Source organism: Eretmochelys imbricata, chromosome 13, assembly GCF_965152235.1.
Source record: "Eretmochelys imbricata isolate rEreImb1 chromosome 13, rEreImb1.hap1, whole genome shotgun sequence".
NCBI lineage: Eukaryota > Metazoa > Chordata > Testudines > Cheloniidae > Eretmochelys > Eretmochelys imbricata.
Window position 1 is genome coordinate 13,140,430 of NC_135584.1, and position 18,692 is coordinate 13,159,121.

Consider the following 18,692-nt stretch of genomic DNA (forward strand, 5'->3'; position numbering starts at 1 on the left):
GACCATGGGTGAAATCCTGGCCTCACTGAAGTCAATGGGAGTTTTGCTATTAACTTCAATGGGGCCAGGATTTCAGTCTTATAATAGTTCTCATTTAGATGGACTCAGAAATATTCTTCCTGCTTGTACTGGTGGAATAAATTTATAATCAAGTATTTAATCAAGTCAAGTAACATAGGAATATCTTTAACAAGATCTTTTCCTTCATTCCTGCTGGTAATCTTAGCGCTCATAAGTTTTTAATGCAAAAGTTATCTAAAAATTTAGTGTATTTTTTTTGAACCAGTGAATTTGAAAAAACATCGACATCTTCCTCCATTTTAAGGGTTTCTGGCTCTTTAGTTACTGTTTGTAATTTAACTAGAACACGTTCTTCCTGTTCCTCAGTTTTAATGATTTAGTGAGAATGAACACTTAATGCATCCTCATTCATTTTGGTAGCCCCTAAAACAACTTCCAATAATGCTTCAGATTTTTTAACCACTTTCCACAGTATCCCTAATCTAAGTAGAGTGGTGTTTTGCGAACGAGGAAAAGCTTACTATGTTTTTTTTAAAATTTCATAAAAATGCATGACAGCAAATTGAATTTACATTTTACAATGTTTTTGTATATGTTCATAATGCAGGGATTGAGAAGCCAATCAGCCAACATATGATGCTCTTTAATGGGGAAATGAGTGAGACAGATCTTGCAGGTGAGTGGGGGGTTATTGCATATGCATGACCGAGGCTGGATAATTTCACATTACCATTCATGTGTCATTAATGTAATGAGGAAAGCCAGGAGCTGATCATGAACCTCATTCAGAAAAGGAACTAGGATGGAATTTCTATAGAAATTAGGGGCCTGGATTTTTTTAAAGTAGAAGGAGAAATTGTTAAATGCTTTAACGGTGTGTTTTTTTCTCATCAGGAGACACAGGTTCCAACATGACTTAGGTCATGAAGCAAATGAGAGAGTGAGTGTAGCAAGCACATTGGGAAGATTAATATAGTCCCTGTTGCTAAGGTAACATACATGGAGGGAATCTACCTCTGTGCAGCAGAACAGCACAACGCCTAAGAGCCACTTATGTCCCACTTACACCCTATTCTGAGGGTCTGGGTGCTCGGGTCTTTATGCTGGCCCTCTGCTCAGAGGTGAATTATACCCTCTGAGCAGAGCTGCTTCTTTTCCATTATTCGCATTTTGTTGTGTCGGAAAGGGGGCAGTAAAGCGAGATGAAACTAAGAAAAAAATAAAACAAGCTTACTATACACATAGTAGCCTTCTAGTGGAGGGATGTGAGCAGATGAGCAGGGTATTTCTGTCTGCGTAGGGAGTACTGAGTTCCTACCATTGAGGAGGAAAACTAGTCCCTGCTGTGCCCTCCTTTTGTGCCTTGCTGGTGCAGTGCTGAAGAAGAGATTCCAGAATTAATTCCCCTTTCCATCAGGGTTCCCCACAGCACTTTTACGCTGTGGGGCTTTTTCATTTGGAGGGTGTGATGTACAGTCACTTTGTGTGTGTGTGTGTGTGGGGGGGGGAAATCATATTTAATGGCTCCTGCTAAGTGCGGAACTGACATCTCAGGGAAGTACTTTATTTATCCACAGAACACATACAGTACAGGCATCAGCAGTCCTCCATGTGTCTTACCACTAACCTGGAGGGGAGTTCAGGCTCCGTGACCATTCAGAGCTCGGCCACTCTCCTGAAAGTGCCAACTGCGGAATTGTTTTATGATGCAGACATTGAACCAAGACCCACCAAACTCATTTCACATAAGCCACTAAAGAACCATCTATTGGGATCAACTCAGTCACTATTAATGTGGTCTGCATTTGAAGCAATAGTCACCAGGTGAGTGGCTCTAATACCCCATTGCCAATTCCCTGAGCCATCCAGTCCCTGTGCGTTCACACTTTGATACCTACTGGAAGCAGGTTTTCAGATTTATTTTACTGAAGTATTAGCTCAGTACACAAAGTAGCCTTCTTGGTATTCACCAAAGCTTCCCCAACACCCATGTAGAAGTTACCCTCCTCACACTGCAGTGAAGTTTGCTGATTCATTCATACAGCTCAGCTCTAACATGGCCGTCTGACATATGGATAAAATTTTATCTGTTTACTTTGCCATTTGGTTCAGTTTACATCTCGGTAAAAAGTGGAGTCAGATGCCCTCTTCAAACCTGTACCTCGGTGGAAAAGCAACCAATAAATTACATCCAAACTTTCTGAATGGATGAAGTCACGTAGCCCAGACAAACTTAGTTCCCCTCGGTTCATGTACATAACAATGGAAGTGATGCAAAGTAATACGGTTTTGTGAACCTTTTAGGGTGTGTGTTGCTGTTGTGGTTTGGTGCGTGGTATGGTTTGCAGAACATACGGAGCCAAATTCAGAGGTGTGTCTAAGCTGGTTACCCCTGCTACTTCTGGCCTTCTTAGCATTTAATTTACACGATTTTAGATTCACATACTTTGACTTGAAGGGAGTCCAGTAGACTCACCCAATTACTGAAGACTCCTTTAGTCATGACTTCTGAATTTTTTCTCTCAGTATATATTGGTATTAGTTACATTTACATGTTGAAGGGATAGAAAGAAGATGTAAATTACATCAGTTTAGATCCTCTTAGGTTTATCTAAGGTAACTAACAGAATTTAGCTTTGTGAGAATTTAGGAAAACCAGATGAGAAGTAATCTAATGTATATATTCTTTAAAATAAGAATTTCACCAACTCCAAGTTACTTTCACTGAGTGGGAAGGCAATTATCTCTGCCCATTAAACTCCATGTGAATAGTTAACTACGTTGTTCTGCTGTAATCTGTGGTTCAGATACAGATTTCCTGCCTGTTACAACCTGCTGGTGCAACTATAAGGTGGATGTCAAGGCATTTATGCAAAACAAGTAACACTCAAGGTTACTAGTGAGGGTCCAGTCAAGCTATTTACAATGTGTGGTCTTCCCCCTGCGGTGTGCTCAGAGCGGTGGGTGTAAACGGCTGTATATTACCAATATTTGTACTTAGCCAGCCACCCCTCTAATTAGCTTAAAGGTTGAGATCAGTGAAATTGCTCTCACAGTTTTCAGACAGGTAATCCAGGCAGTTTGTAGCATATCACTTACAGCTGTGCCAACAGTAAATAGCATGGCCGAATGAGTACTCTTGTGTTCATGCCCATGCATTGATTTATGAGCACAGCTTGCAGCTTTTAGATATGCAGCTCTGTATGTTATGGGCCATCAAGGAAGAATCCTGCCATGATCTTCCCTCTAGTTCTTTAGGATTCAATTCAGAAAATTATAGTAAAAGATGACAAAACATCTTAACACATTTCCCCCATCCCCCTTCAAACGTGGGATTGTTCCTTATTAAATACAAATAATAAATATTATAATACTTAGATATCGCATTTCATCAGAAGATCTCAAAGTGCTTCCGAATTGTTATAATTTCCTCCCCGTAAGGTGGATACTGTAGGAAATTATCGTCTCTAAAATATACAAATGGTGAAACAGAGGTAGAGAGAAGTTAATGATTTGAGCATGCTCACAGGAACAGAAATCCACAGTCCTTGCTTCCATACCCATGTTCTCTCCTTGCTTCTTTACTTCAAAGTATCTAAAATAGTTTCTCATTTAGGACAGCATGTGCTACTAAACTGACTCAGATAGCAGAGTAACTTATATGCAACAGTGAGCATTTCAGGGTCAAATCTCAATAAACTGCCTGGATTAATTCATTATTGTTATATTTCAGATAATGTCAGCTTTGTTTAGCACTCCCATAGTGTGTTAATAATTCTGGAGTTCAGGATGTGGGAGAAAGTTAAGTGTCTTAAGACAAAGCCAGTCACAAGCACCTGTTTTCATGTGGTTCTCCTGTTGGCTAGGCGGGTTTGTCATAGAGGCCAATTATACCTTAATACAGAGGGATGAACTACAAGACCAACGAGGTCTTTTCTATCCTTGTAGGATTCCAAAGGCCATTGCTTTGTCCCTCATGTAGTCATTTACACCTGTATAAAGCAAGGGCCAGATAAGTATAAGATGTCACCTTTCTGATTTAGTAGCATTCTTCACTCTCTTTGTACAGGACACAAGGTACAAAGCGGGGGAGAATCAGGTCCTATGAGTCATGGAATTTAAGGCCAGAAGGGACCACCAGATCATCTAGTCTGATCTCCTGTGTATTACAGGCCACCAATACCACTTCAAGGCTCACTAGTGGTCATGGGATTCTTTTTAGTTATTGCGTTATAAAAGTTAGAAATGGAGAAAGCCAGTGTTCTCAACATTTTTCATACCAAGCACCCAATTTCCACACCAGGAGTTTCCAGTCCATTTAGTTGGGATCTAGCCAGGACCCCACCTCCTATTTAGCAAAATGGGAAGGCCCACAGCCCCCAGGTTGAGAGCCACTCATTTAGTCTTAAGATATAGACTATGTGGGATTGGATAGGCTTTTGAGATTTTTGACTCAGAGGCACAAAGACATTTAGATGCCTAACTCCCATTGATTTCAATAGGAGATGGGTGCTTAAATACCTTTGAGTATGTCTACACTTTGAGCTGGGGATGTTCTCAGCTCAAGGAGACCTACCCACACTAGCGCCGATCAAGCTAATATGCTAAAAGTTAAATGTAGCCACTGATTCGTGAAAATTGGGAACGGCTAGCTGCCCTGAGTATGTACCTAGCATCTCTGAAGGGTACACACTCGAGGAAGCTAGCCCCTCTCTGATACTTTGGCTGTCGTGGCTAGACTATTTTTAGTGCATTAGCACAATAAGAGTATGTGTCCTCGATCTGGGAATCACACTGCTTTCCAACTGTACTTTATGGTTTCCTAAATTAGTTTAAACTACACTGTTCAGTGCTGACATTTTACTAAATTTTTGTATGAACAACTTTCTTTCAAACTGTATGTTGCCTGGAGGTTGTTTTTTGTTTTTTTGTTGTTAAATAAGTAAACAGATTTTCTTAAATACATCTTAATTTTCCCAGAACTCTTAAATACTGGCTGCTTGAAACCTAATACACTGAGTTCTCTGACAGTTTTCATTCACTGTGTAGGAGGCAAAGAGGTATGTGATGAGAAAGCAAGCAAGTGGATACTACATTGCCAGTCCTCATTCCAGTCCCTTCTTAACACATTTAGGTGGATCCCTATCAGTGTTTGGGATCAAATAAAACAGGATCAAGTCCACCTATGAGGTTTATTAGAACAGTCTTTTGAAGAAAATAATGGAAACCACATCATGGAGTCATATAAAGCCTGAAGGGACAAAGGCCCAGATCCCCTCACAGGGTACGCCTGTAGAAGTTAGAGTGTTCTACGACAACCTCTCATTTTCTGTGTTGAGAGAAAGTTCAGATTCCCTTTTAGGGCAGGTTTCCAGCTGGATGCAGGGCTGAAGATTGAACCCCAAATGATGGAGAATTTAATCAGGCACCTCCTACTGAAGTCAATAGTCTGAGTGAAAACTGAGGGACTAATTGCCTTTGGAGAACCCAAAGGAGAAGTTAAATGGAAGTAGCCTGGGAGTCTCCGTGAGTTTCTCTTTGTGTAGACTTTTTCTTAATTCCTTCGCACAGGGTTCTGGGTTTGCCCTTCAACAGAACAGGCCATGGGACCAGCCACCGGGCCCCTCCTGGGGCCTGCCTGGATCTCTGGGGATCAGCAGGAGGTCAGAGCCATCTGCGTGGGAACCGGATATCCTTGTGCCAGATCTGGATCTCTTTCCTCTCCAGCAAATTGAATCCAGCAGAACTGCACTGACAAGGCTCCTACAGCTGGTGACTGCTCTACTGACCCATTTTTAAGGATATGATAATATGCTCTAATTTAGATCTTAGTGGTGACACCTTCTTGTAACTCTTTATTCAGTCTGAAGTAAAATGCACCCAAAGCTACAAGCATTTTTAAAGGTCACATTATAACTGGAACCTTAATTTTAAAATGTTTTGTAAATTATTAATAGCTGTTATAGGCATGTTGCAGACATGAGTAACGTATTACAACCCCATTGTTAGAAGATGTCATAGATGATTATAATATGCAGCCTGTTGATCGGTTGGACTTGCCGTTGGACTGATCTGTAACAACTGATTAATCATTTATTAAAACATCTACCAATCCAGTAGATAACCATTTACAACCTGTGTAGTAATGGGACGTTTCTGTATATAAAGAGTGACAAGTTTTTACTAATACCATGGTACTGTGTCTGGCTATGATCATGCATCATGGTGCTGTCAGTTGTGAGGGGAAAATAAGGAGCCTATTCTTTGGCTCTGGACATGTGGTCACGCTGCTAGCAGTCCTGTTCCTTTTGTCCCACGAATTAGCTGGCACAAACATCCTTCTTAATATTCACAAGTCAACAAGTGCAAGGGGAGTTATCCTGCCTGTGTGAGCGATGCCTCATCGTAGGACTACCAATTGCTGGCTTCTAGAGAACAGGCAATACAGAAGTCCATATCCTGCCAAAGGCCTAGTTTGCTAACATTCATGTTTGTAAATTATCTGCAATAATAAGAAAGCATAAGGAGAAGTGTCATTTGCTATAATGTTGTAGTTCTAGCTGTCACCTCATAAATGTTTGTGTAATGCTGAGGAGTACATGCTGTACGACACACAGTCAATGGATGGCACTGCCGGCTCTTCTACAGCTGAACTGGCCTCAGGGGAGCTACTTTGGGTAAGGCATCTGTAGCTGTTTGCTCAATTTAAACCATGCTCTCGAACTTGCTGCAAAGTGTGTACTGCAACGGGTGTTCTGAGCACACAACTGACATCTACAGAGGGACTGATTTGCATTTCCACTAAATGCCCCTTTACGACACCCTGGCAGTATTAAGGAGTCTTAAAGTGTGGATGTAAGTTACGTCCTCTGTAATAATAAATACCTAGCTCTTACATAGTTTTTCATGTGTAGATCCCAAAGCATTTTACAAGGAAGGTCAGTACCATTATCCTAATTTTTACAGCTAGGGCAACTGATGCACAGAGAGGGGCAGTGATTTGTCTAAGGTCATCCAGCAGGTCAGAGCTGGAAATAGAATACAAGTCTTGTGAGTCCTCATCCGGTGTTCTAGCCACTAGGCAACACTGCCAGAGCAGTGTAAAGGGGCCAAAGGTTTTGCTTTCCCTGCAAAAAAAAAAAAAAAAAAAAAAAGCAGCATGGTTTTTGAATAGAGCTCACTGTCTTGATTTACAGTTGTGAAGGAGACACTTTACAGGTCCTCTTGGAGGAGACATGGTACAGGTAGTCTTCACCTTGATGTAGCTAGTTAAGGTCAACCCCATTACTCCCTCCCCCCCTCACACCTCCCAAAGTCTTTCCCAGCATGCACTGGCTTCAGTTGTAAACCTGGACTAGATTCTCTTTGTGTGATGGAGGACATTATTGAAAAATCATAGGTGAGACATACAAAAGAAATGCCTAAGAAGCTCGTGGAAAACTTCAAAACAATTCTGTTTAAAAACAATTAATTTTGTCTGTAATTGTTTTTCTTAATTATCTTTTAATATGAGGAATATTTGCATGAAAATAAGATCTTTGTTCCTGTAACGTAGCAGTTCATCTGTTCTTGCTGGCTGAGAATAAAGAGACATTCTGTACCTGAGGCCACTGGGCCAAATTCTGCTTTGTTACACCAGTGTCAATTTAGAGTAACTCTAATGAATTGAATAGTGTTAAATGAAAGGAAAATTTGTCCAGGTGACTTTAGATGGTGAATAAGCAGCAGGAGTGGACAACATCCTAAGCAACATCCTAAGAAAACATTTGATTTCATGCAAATGTCCATGATAATTCAAAGAAAAGAAGAAAATAAACTGAAAAATAGATGAATGAGAGAGAATTGTCTCTAAATAGAGTGTTTTTCAAAGTTCCTCAGCATGTGTGAGTGTGTGTTTTAAAAGGCATTACTATTGATCCAGGCTCAAAGGACTCTATGTAATGAAACTCAGGATCTGACTCTACCCTCATTTTCACTGGGTATAAATCAGGAGTAACTCCATTGAAGTAAGTGGTGTTGCGTTGAGGTAAAACTGGTATAAGTGAAACAAGGATCAGGGCCTTAATTACTAATCGGCCATAACAGAAAATTCAGCCCAATGGAAATTCTGAGTGGCTTCCATGGTACACCATCTCCCATGTGCGAGGTAGTCATTTTCCTCCTGGAAATGCTTTTAGTATAATTATCAATTTACTATTTTTGCTTGGACTATTTTGCTTCTAATTGAGGACCCCAATTTGCAAAATACTGAGCTCCCTCAACACCACTGTTTTCAGTGAGAGTTTGAGGGCACTCAACATCTTACAGAGGCAGTCACTGTGTCTAGAGTTTTGTATTCTAAACTCACTTATACCGTACAACTTCCCATAAACTATTACAAGCAATAGGATTATATGGGAACTAGTCAGGGCAGAATTTAGCCTTTTTTTTAAAAAAAAAAAGTATACACAGTGCCAACTTTTGAAATGTTTTGTGTCAGAAACTATAGGTTTTGGACGATCTCTCTCTGCAGGCCATGATCTATTTCAAAGCAAATAGTACCAGTTATATCCTGCAGTCTCTTCCCTGGAGGGGGATATATATGTGTTTACTTTTCAGCATTCCCTTCTGTAACTAAAATTTGAATGCTTGTATAGACTGGTGTTCACTAGCTGTTGCTCGCTCCCCCTTTGAGTTAAATGGTACAAATTGTCCCTCAGAGATACAATCCTGCACACTGAGAGACCTGGGAATCACAGCTGCACTGGCACAAAGACATTATTACTTGTAAAACTTTGCTCTTATGCCACGTTCCAGTCAAGGATCAAAGGATGCCACAGACATTAACTGAGTGTCACAGCTCCCTGTGAGATTGTGCCAATTTTGTAGTTAGGAAAACTGATGCACAGAGACTATATTAAAATTTTGGGGAAGCTGAAGGTGCAATTGTGCTCCTAACAGTGCTAATACTTAACATGTAAGTGTGCAGGGTCATTAATTGTCTCCTGCTATGCAGGACTGTGACTCTTGGCAATGTGCAGGACATAATCGATGGATTTGCAGCAATGGGGATCCTGAACTGTGGTGGAACAATAGATGGCATGTGTATCCCTATTTTGATTGCCACAGAGTACATCAACAGAAAGGGCTACTTTTCAGTGGGTATGCTAGCATTAGTGAATCACCGGGTATGCTTCACTGACATCAGTATTGGTTGGTCAGGAAAGGTGTATAACACTTGCATCTTTAAGAACACAGCTCTGTTCAGAAAGCTACAAACAGGGACTTTCTTTTCTGATTGACAGATTACCACTGGGAATGTTGAAATGTCAGTGATCTTGGGGAACCCAGCCTATCCTTTGCTCCCCTGGCTTATGAAGCTGTACATTGGCCACCTTGACAGCACCAAAGAAAGATTCAACTACTGGCTCAGCATGTCCGGAATTAAATGCACGTTTGGTAGATTGAAGGGGTGCTGGCGTTGTTTACTCAAAAGATTGGGATATTTTTCTCACTGAAATCCAATGGTTATATCTACCTGCATAGGCGCTGGAACAATTTTTGTAGCGGGGGGTGCATAAAGCCATTGAACAAAACTGTAAACCCTGTATATGACGGAAACCACTTCAAATCAAGGGGCGCCGCTGCACCACCAGCATCTCTTGTTCTGTGGCTGCTTGCTGTGTCCTGCAAAATATTTGTGAAACAAAAACAGAAAAGTTGCCACCGGAAGGTGGAATGGTTGTCTGTTGAGTTTGAACAGCCAGACCCAATGGTGTTAGAAGAGCTCAGTGCAGAGCTATGCAGCCCCATTATGTTCTGGTGCATCTCCCTCTCCTTTTCCTGCTGGGAATCCTGGGCCTTTTTCCTGTCCGCTCTTTCCTTCTCCATATAGTCTGCAATATTCATCCTCCAGGCCCTCTATCCACAGTCTGATGCAGCACCGGCTTGCAGGATCTTGCTGAACATGTCATCCCGAGTCCTCTTTTTTCTCCTCCTTATCTACCTCGGGCATTCCTTGGGTGTGGAGAGGGAACTTCTTAAAGCCGCAACAGCAGCAGCTACAGAGAAAACATTGTTAGTATAGTCAGAACAGAAAGCAAAAGATTCAGAACTCCATTCCCTTGCTCTCCTAAAGTTTTAAACAAGACATGCTTATTGACACATCTGCTTCAGAGTGCTTGTGCATGGTGCCACTCACCATACCAGCTATGGTGAGCATGGCCCAGCAGGAGTGAAGGAAATGAGGAGAGAATTGCTTGGTTGCATGAATCTATAAGTATAGGGCAGTGGCACTGAATACTGGCACCATTTTCCCCAAGCGGTGATGATTTTAGCTGATATCTTACTCCTGAGGGCAACAAAGGCACAGAAAACACAGATGCTGGTGGTGTCCTGAAGCTGCCTGGGCCCGTATGCTGCTAGCCTGTGTACTGCAATGGTGCCTGGCGAAGTTATCACTGACTGGTGTGGAAAGGTGTCTTACCGCAAAGGAAAGCTGCCACCCCGGAAACCTTTGAGAGAGGATTGCAGAGTACCTCCATGGAAATTTCATTCAGCTCTCTCAGGAGGATTTAAGGGACATCTCTGCATACATAACAAACTGCCCCATATGCCCCCTTCCCTGCCGCCTAACTCTAGAGGGGAAGGAAAAGCAGATAACAACTCTACCTCTCACCCGGGACTGACTGGACTGTGGTGGAGTCTCAAATAGGTCTTGGCTTGCAGCAGAGCTGGACCCCCAGGTCTCATGTTCCCCGTCCTCTTCCTCCTCCTCCTCACTGTTGATGCCAGGAGCCTGTGACTCAGGCTTCTTGGAGGTATCTGTGGGGTGGCGGTGTATGGCATGCAGCTCTTTGTAAAAGTGGCAGGTCTGTGTCTCAACATCAGATCGATGATTGGCCTCCCCGGCCTTTTGCTGTACCTGCTGCAATTCCTTCGTGGCACTGCTGTGGGTTCCTGTCATACCCCTGCTCCTGCATCCCCTGTGGTCTCTGGTCCATAGCTGTGCTTGAACAACCTTTTCTCCCCACAGGCCCAGAAGATCCAATATCTCCTGTCGACTCCAGACTGGAGCGTGTCTGGAGAGTGTAGCTGGCATGGTTTGCTTGGCAGTTGCACACAACAATGGAGACCTGCGAGGTGTGCTCACCAAGGTGGACAATTAGGAAAAGGCATTTCAAAAATGTGTGGGATTTTAAAGGAGAGGGGCTTCCAATCTCTGTGCCCCCTGGGCAGTGGAGTTCACAATTGTGATGAGAGTGGTCAGTGTTGGGCATTTTAGGATAGCTGCTGAAGGACTGTTAGGGTCGACTTAGGTAATGCAGTGTCTACGTTCGTGCTGCGTCGAGCTTAGTACATTGACCATGTCTCAACGCCGCTGGGGAGGTGGTGTTACTATGTTGGCATAATGGAGATCTTATATCGATGGGAGACAAATTTTAAGTGTAGACACATGCACAACTAAGTTGATGCAAGGTGGCTTACATCATCTTAACTTTGGAGCATAGAGCAGGCCTAAATCTTAAATCGACTTAGCTATGTCACTCTGGGATATGAACAATTCACACCTTGAGAGATGTAGTTAAGCCGACTTAAGCCCTGGTGCAGACACCACGAGGTTGACGGAAGAATTCTTCCATTGACCTAGATACCGCCTCTGGAGGGAGTGGATTTACTACAGTGATGGGAAAACCCCTTCTGATGCTGAAGCGTCTACTCTATAGTGGCTGTGCTGCTGTCAAAGTAAATTGCTGTCCAAAGTAAATTGGACAAAGACACATGGTGAGTAAGCAAGACAGCTAGGAAGAGAACCTAGAACTCTTGGCTCCCTGTCTCTTGCTCTGACCTGCAGACAACAGCATCTCCTTCATTCTTTGGTTAAAATTATTCTGATCTGTAGTGAAGCCTTTAGTGAGCTACAGCATATTTATAACTGAACTTTTGATTAGATCTTTCCACTACTCAGCAGTGTGTACACGATATATGGTTTCCGGAATGGGAGTAACAAATGTAAAGTAAGCAGGAGATGGGGAGAGATGCTAACAGTTTGATGAAATGGAGCAATGGCTGAAACTTGCCAGTGGATTTGGAAGACATACTGAACATGGTTGTGAACTGGGATCTGCCACCTCTCCGGTGAGTGGCCCAGCCACTAGCTTATGGGATATTCTGAGATGAGGCTCCTTCAATTTCAGCTACTGAAGTTGGTCTACTTTATTTAAATAATTAAATATTAATTGGGCCAGGGAAAGTATTAGAATGACTCTAAGCCTAGTGGTTAGGGCACTCAGCTGAGAGATGGCAGATCATTGTTCCAATAGCTTCTCATCAGGCGGAAGGGGGATGTGAACCCGGGGTGTCCCACATTCTGGGTGAGTGTCCTAGCCACTTGGCTAAAGGTTAAAAGAGAGGGTGTCAGCCTTCTCCTTCCCTCCCACCCCAGCTATTTTGTGTGAACTTATGTGCAGGGTCTGATCCAATAGGTGACCTCTGAGAGCAACATCTGATTGAGCCCCATGTGCAATTTTAGGCAGCTGAATGCCTATTTTCCCCTGGTTCATGAATCACAAGTAGAGGTAGGCACCTTCCTGTAGCTGGAATTCAGGTGCTGAACTCTGTGAGAAAGGCAGGACTTAACACACACCCCTCTTGGCAGCCTCTCCTATTGGCTAGCTTAGGTGCCTAGCATGCTGGCTTTGTGACTTTCTGTCTCTCCCCATTCATTATATAGGAGCATAGGTATCTAACTGAGGCTTCGTGGATCACAGTGTTGTTCCTGTGATTTTTCTAAGCACCTAAAAGTGAGACACCCTGTCACTTAGCGTCACAACACCCACGTCCCTTTGTGGAGCTAGGTCAAGGCTTTTAAGGTGCAGAGCCTAATGAGACTCAGCTGTGCCTAACTAGCTCCCAGCTGGAGCTGCCTCCCCGAGCCACCCCTGAACTGTAAATCTATTCCACCAAATCTCAGCTCACTGTGTGGCTTGGCAGGACCTCTTGCTAAGGGCACCTTTGGGTTGGGATGCGGATGCATAAGAGTAGTGGGGTTCCCTCCCAGCAGCACCAAGAGATCTGTACATCCCAACATGAGTCACATCGTTAGTATGTTCAAATTGTATAGGTAGGGCCCTACCAAATTCACAGTCCATTTTGGTTAATTTCATGGTCATAGGATTTAAAAAATCTTAAATTTCCTGCTTTCAGATATTAAAATCGGAAATTTCATGGTGTTGCAACATTGGGGAGCCGGCCCAAAAGGCAGTTTTGGGGGGAGGGAGGGTGTTGCAAGGCTATTGTAGGGAGGTTGTGGTATTACCACCCTTACTTCTGTGCTGCTGATGACAGTGGCGCTGCCTTCAGAGCTGGGCTCCCAGCCAGCAGCCACAGAGCTTCCTGCAGCCGGGAGAGGTTCCCTGAGGTGGGTCTGACTGACCCAGCCCCGGAAACAGCCTGTGCTGGGGAAGAGGAAGTCCTGTCCCTCCTCAGCCTATCTGGGACTAGAAGCTGGAGCCTGGCACATAGTGGTGCCCCCAGCCTTGCCCTCCCTGGCTCTGGGCCCAGTGCTCAGGGTTAAAGGGGCCTTGGGCTGGCTGTGTGTGTCAGAGGGTGGTGACCATGTCCCCTCCAGTCATGGTGCCCTGGGTGGTTGCCCACATTGCCCACCCACACGGCCAGCCCTGCCCGCCCCATACTACGCCTCCCTCACTTCTGCCCTGATGCTGACTGTGGTGCTGCTCTCAAAGCTGCTTGCCTGCCCAGCAGCCGCTACTCTCCGGCCATCCAGCTTTTAAGACAGTGCAGAAGTAAGGGTGGCAATACCACAATCCCCCTACAATAGCCACATTTCACAGGGGAGACCAGATTTCATGGTCCGTGGCATGTTTTTCACGTCTGTGAATTTGGTAGGGCCCTATGTATGGGCCATGTGCGAGATAAGCAAGAAGTAGCTATGTCGAAGAGCTGAGCCAAGTTTGCTAGTGACTTTGGGCGCTTCCATTTCCTGGGTGCCCAATTTGAGACACTTTAAAGGGGCCTGATTTCAGATGGTCGGCACTTTCTGCAAATGAAGGCTGTTTAAGGTGTCTCAAGCTGAGCACCCATAATCAGTAATCATTGCTGAAAATCATGTCCCTAAGCCAGAGCTATCTTCATTTTGATATAAAAGTGAATAATACAAAGAGAGCCATGAGAAGAATTTTGCCTGACACGTCGGCTACTTGCTGCTTCTTTGCTCTCAATTTGTGCAATGTTAGTCAATTGTTGACAGATTTTTCATCCATTATAACAGTAGAATTAATCAAGTTTAAGCCTGTTGAGCCACCATCCAGGGAGAGCAGTCACTCCTTGGGACATGGAACTACCCCCGCTGGTGGGTTTGAAATGACTGTGTCTGCTTGAACTCAAAGAAAGAAACAATTATTTTGAGATATTGACGGAGGCCATCAGACTTCTGCTTCTGCAAATTGGAACAGTAAATTGAGTATCTATCCAGGGAACATTTGTACCAAGGAGGAACATTCAGAGGGTTTTTGGTGGGCAAGGAAGGGATCCTCAACATTTATTCAAGGCTGAGTCTGTTAGAACCACTATTCCCTGTTACATAGCCGTATGCACCACAGGCTTTTGATATGTCAAAGCAATCATATGACAAATCTGATTGTTTGCCACTCAGATCTTCAGGAAACAGGGTGCTATTTTAACTGACTTGGCAATGAAAATTGTCTGCTGCTAAGCTTTACTATTCTAAGCAGATCCATGGTGTGCTGACTCATGCCACAAGTACAAATGTCTGTGCTGGTAAACAGTCCATGTGAGTTCTGTTTTTAAATGCATCCTTTGGATTCAAAGATGTTCTTGACAGCTGACTTCATAGTGTTTGACCTTGGAAACATTATGTACAAGGATTGTAAGCACAGTTTGCCTGGGGAGTGTATTAAACAGTATTTACAGAAAGATGGGAAGAACAACAAAACTTGTATAGCTTTCACAATTATTATATTAAATATTAATTTCAATAACTGGCAAAAAGGAATTTATATCTTGATACAATAAGGCTTACCCTTGAGTAATTCTTCTGTTATAATGGGTGATGTGTCTATTCATAGGATAGCATGGTACAGATACTGTTTATGGTGTTCCAGAAGAACAAGCATTATGCATACAGTCCTGTGTCTGAATTTCCTTCTCACTATGTCTTAGTGACAGGTTTCAGAGTAACAGCCGTGTTAGTCTGTATTCGCAAAAAGAAAAGGAGTACTTGTGGCACCTTAGAGACTAACCAATTTATTTGAGCATAAGCTTTCGTGAGCTGTAGCTCCTTTTCTTTATGTCTTAGTGGTGGATGCTGAACTGGAGAGGGAAAACATTGAAATCCCTCCTAAAGCAACAGCTGTGATTCAATTGAACTACCACTGGAAGAAAAGTCTCTCATTAAGTTAAGCGTGAGTTGAGGTAGTTGAACCCTAAAACATCACTCCCTTCACAATAACGTTTTAAAACACAATGGGAGGCAATATGTAGAAACGTTATTTTCACTGACTCTCTCTCTCTGTCTCCAAGGAATTCATACCAGGAACTATTTTTTTATTTATTTTAACTTATTCATTATCACCAGCTCATGCTGAAGGTGAAAGTTCTGAAAGCATTTTAAATGTGGTCTCTAACTACACGAAGAGAGCTTGTTTTCAATTCACTTCTGAGTCAGAGAGCTCAGACAGGCTCTTTCCTGTAAAATATAAAGTAGGGCAATCCACGTTGGGGATAGAGCTGTAGACACAACCCGACTGCTGCATTAGTCAAGGAACCCAGTCCAACTCCCAGAGAAGTCAATGGCTGAGGCTATGTCTACGCTACCACCATAAGTCGACCTAAGTTACACAACTCCAGATATATGAATAACATAGCTGGAGTCAACATAGCTTAGGTCAACTTACTGCTGTGTCTACACCATGCTGGGTTGATGGGAGACATTCTCCTGTTGACTTACTTTCTCTCATTCCCAGTGAAGTACTGGGGTTGACTGGAGAGCGCTCTGCCGTCGATTTAGCGGGTCTTCACTAGACCCGCTAAATTGACCCCCGGTGCATTGATCGCCGGAACCTTGATCTTGCAGTAGTGTAGACGTAGTCCTAGTCTGTACTGGCAAAACCTTTCTAATATAGTAATGGTATACTTATGCTGGCAGAGCCCCGTGGAGGGAAAGCTGCTTATATAGGCATAAAGAGACCTTTTGCTGGTATATAGTTAAACCATCTGCCCAAATGACATAAGTATACCAGCAAAAAGAATCTTTGCCAGTATAGTTGCATCTACTCAGGGCTTTTTTTTGCCAACAGAGCTGTGTTGGTTAAGGGTGTGGATTTTCTCACACCCCGACCAACATAGGTATGATGGCAAAACTTTGTATTGTAGACCTGGCCAATGGCTTTGGAAGTGAATTAAGCTAACCCTAATTAAGGCCATTCTAATTCTGAATGAGAGTGTCCACACATGGATTTAAAGCAGTTTAACAAATCCACTTTAAATGCATACCTTTAGTTATTTCTGAATTAATAATAATTATTATTTGGAGTGTCCTTATGTAGACAACCCTAAATGAAGCCGTCTTCTGGGATAAGCCTTAAGGGAAAGAAGAACAGCGTGCCCTGGCCTATCTTCCAACACTCCCCACCAAAATCTGAAGCTCATTTAGAAAGGAACGGTATGAATGCTAGAACACTAACCAAAACTGAGGCCTTGTTTACACCTAAAACTAAGGTCAACCAAGCTAGGTCACTCAAGGCTGTGAAAAATGTCACACACTTTCCACCATAGTTAGGTCAACCTAACCCCCTGTGTAGACGTGGCTAAGTGAATGGAAGGATTCTTCCATCAACCTAGCTACTGCCTCTTGAAGAGGTTTATTACCTACATCAATGGTCAACCTCTTCCATTGCTGTAGGAAGAACCTATGCTACAGTGGCACGGTGTAGCGCCATAGTTGTGACTCTGTAGTATAGACCCTGAGGCTTAGTCTAACTACAATTCTTTGCCGACATAGCTAGCCTAGCTAGGAGTTTGAAAAATCACCCCCTCCCCCACACGACATAGCTGTACAGGCAAAATCCCTGGTACAGGGTATTGGTTGGTAACAATGCCAACAGAAGAGCACTACTGTGCGTAGCTAATATTGTTCAGGGAGGTGATTTAGCTATGTAGGCAGAACTCCTTTTGTTGGCTTATACTATGTCTCCACTAGTGGACTCTGCTGTTGTACCAGCAAAGACGCCATAGTGAAGACAAGCCCGAAATAACATTTAATATAGACTCATAGATCCTAGAGCATATCTTTGATGTTAATAATCCTTTTCTCCTGTTTTTGTAACTACATTCAGGGTTTGAAGAGCAGTAAAGTTGTTGCGTGTTTAGTGTGTGGCTGGACTACTATTTTCCTCAACACAAATGTTACCACAAGAGGCAGTCCTTTAAAAATTGGAGGAAGAACTCTGCTAAGATCATAACAAAATGCTTTGTCAGTTAGGGTATTGAGCAGAGGGCCTAAATGCAAACCATAGGTGAAATTATAGCCAATCTGCTTGAGTTGTAGAATTCTGAGGGTTACACATGCATGATATAACGTGCATAAATGGAATATGAAAAGGTGTCCTTAACTAGGTAAGGTCTATACATTACACCTTGGATGACTGATCCTTGCATGCCATGCATCAACCAAGATGATCCATGCACTTTCGTTGGTCTGGGCAGAGCTTCTGCATAGGAGGCAGGCACTTTGGCTGCTTATGTGCCAAGAGTGTGGGGGTTGGGCAGGGAGGTGATGGGCTCATACATTCATAGACTTTTAAGGTCAGAAGGGACTGTTGTGATTATCTATTTTGATTTTCTGCATGACACAAGCCATAGGATTTCCATGAATTAATTCCTGCTTCAAGTCCAATAGCTGGGGTTGAACTAGAGCATATCTCTTAGAAAAACATCCAGTGATGTAGAATTCACCACAACCCTTGCTAAGTTGTTCTAAGGGTTAATTACCTTCATTGTTTAAAAAAAAATCATCTTATTTCTAATCTGATTTTTGTCTAGCTTCATCTTCCATCCATTGGGTCCAGCCACTGGTAGACCTGTGCCTGCTAGACTGAAGAACCCTCTATTATCACATTTCTGTCCCCCACTTAAAGATCTCACTAATAATGCATGTTGCCCAAACCTTTAATCATTCTTGTAGCAGGGACTGGATGGATGCAGAGCGGAAAGCATGGTTCATCCTCCAAGGTCCCTAGAGTGAGTTTCCCAGAGCTCCCCCCTAGGGTGGTGTGTCTTAGCCCTTCCCCAGCACAAGCTCATCCCTGTAAGGGTGCTAGCTGGCCTCCAACCTGCTTCAGTGAGAGAAAGATGCTTTGATTGTAAAAGAGCAACTCTGATTCCTTTAAACCCATTATTTGGTTGCTAAGAAGCTGTAGCTCTAGCTTAGTTTAGCTCTCTCTATCCCATAGTTGAAATTAAAGCTAGTATTTGGCACAAGAGACAAAAACTAGAGGTATTTAGGAGCCTTTATATAAAGTACAGCTAAAAGAAGCAGCCAGGAAGACAAAGCTGTCTTTCCTCTGTTTCTTTACCCTGCTAAACAACTTTCAGTAATTAAGACTTTAACAGAGTGTAAAATGTTGGGCACCTTGACTACTTGCTTCAATGTG

The 18,692-nt window shown here is 43.0% G+C and overlaps 1 protein-coding gene across 1 annotated transcript; it reads left to right on the top strand.

Moving 5' to 3' along the window:
• The first annotated feature begins 541 nt into the window (after positions 1–541).
• Positions 542–6,406, top strand: LOC144273636 (uncharacterized). The gene is made up of 3 exons (XM_077832314.1): positions 542–697; positions 1,599–1,845; positions 5,593–6,406. The coding sequence occupies exons 1-3, from the start codon at positions 655–657 to the stop codon at positions 5,774–5,776; spliced, it is 474 nt and encodes a 157-aa protein (XP_077688440.1). The 5' UTR covers positions 542–654; the 3' UTR covers positions 5,777–6,406.
• Positions 6,407–18,692: the final 12,286 nt, after the last annotated feature.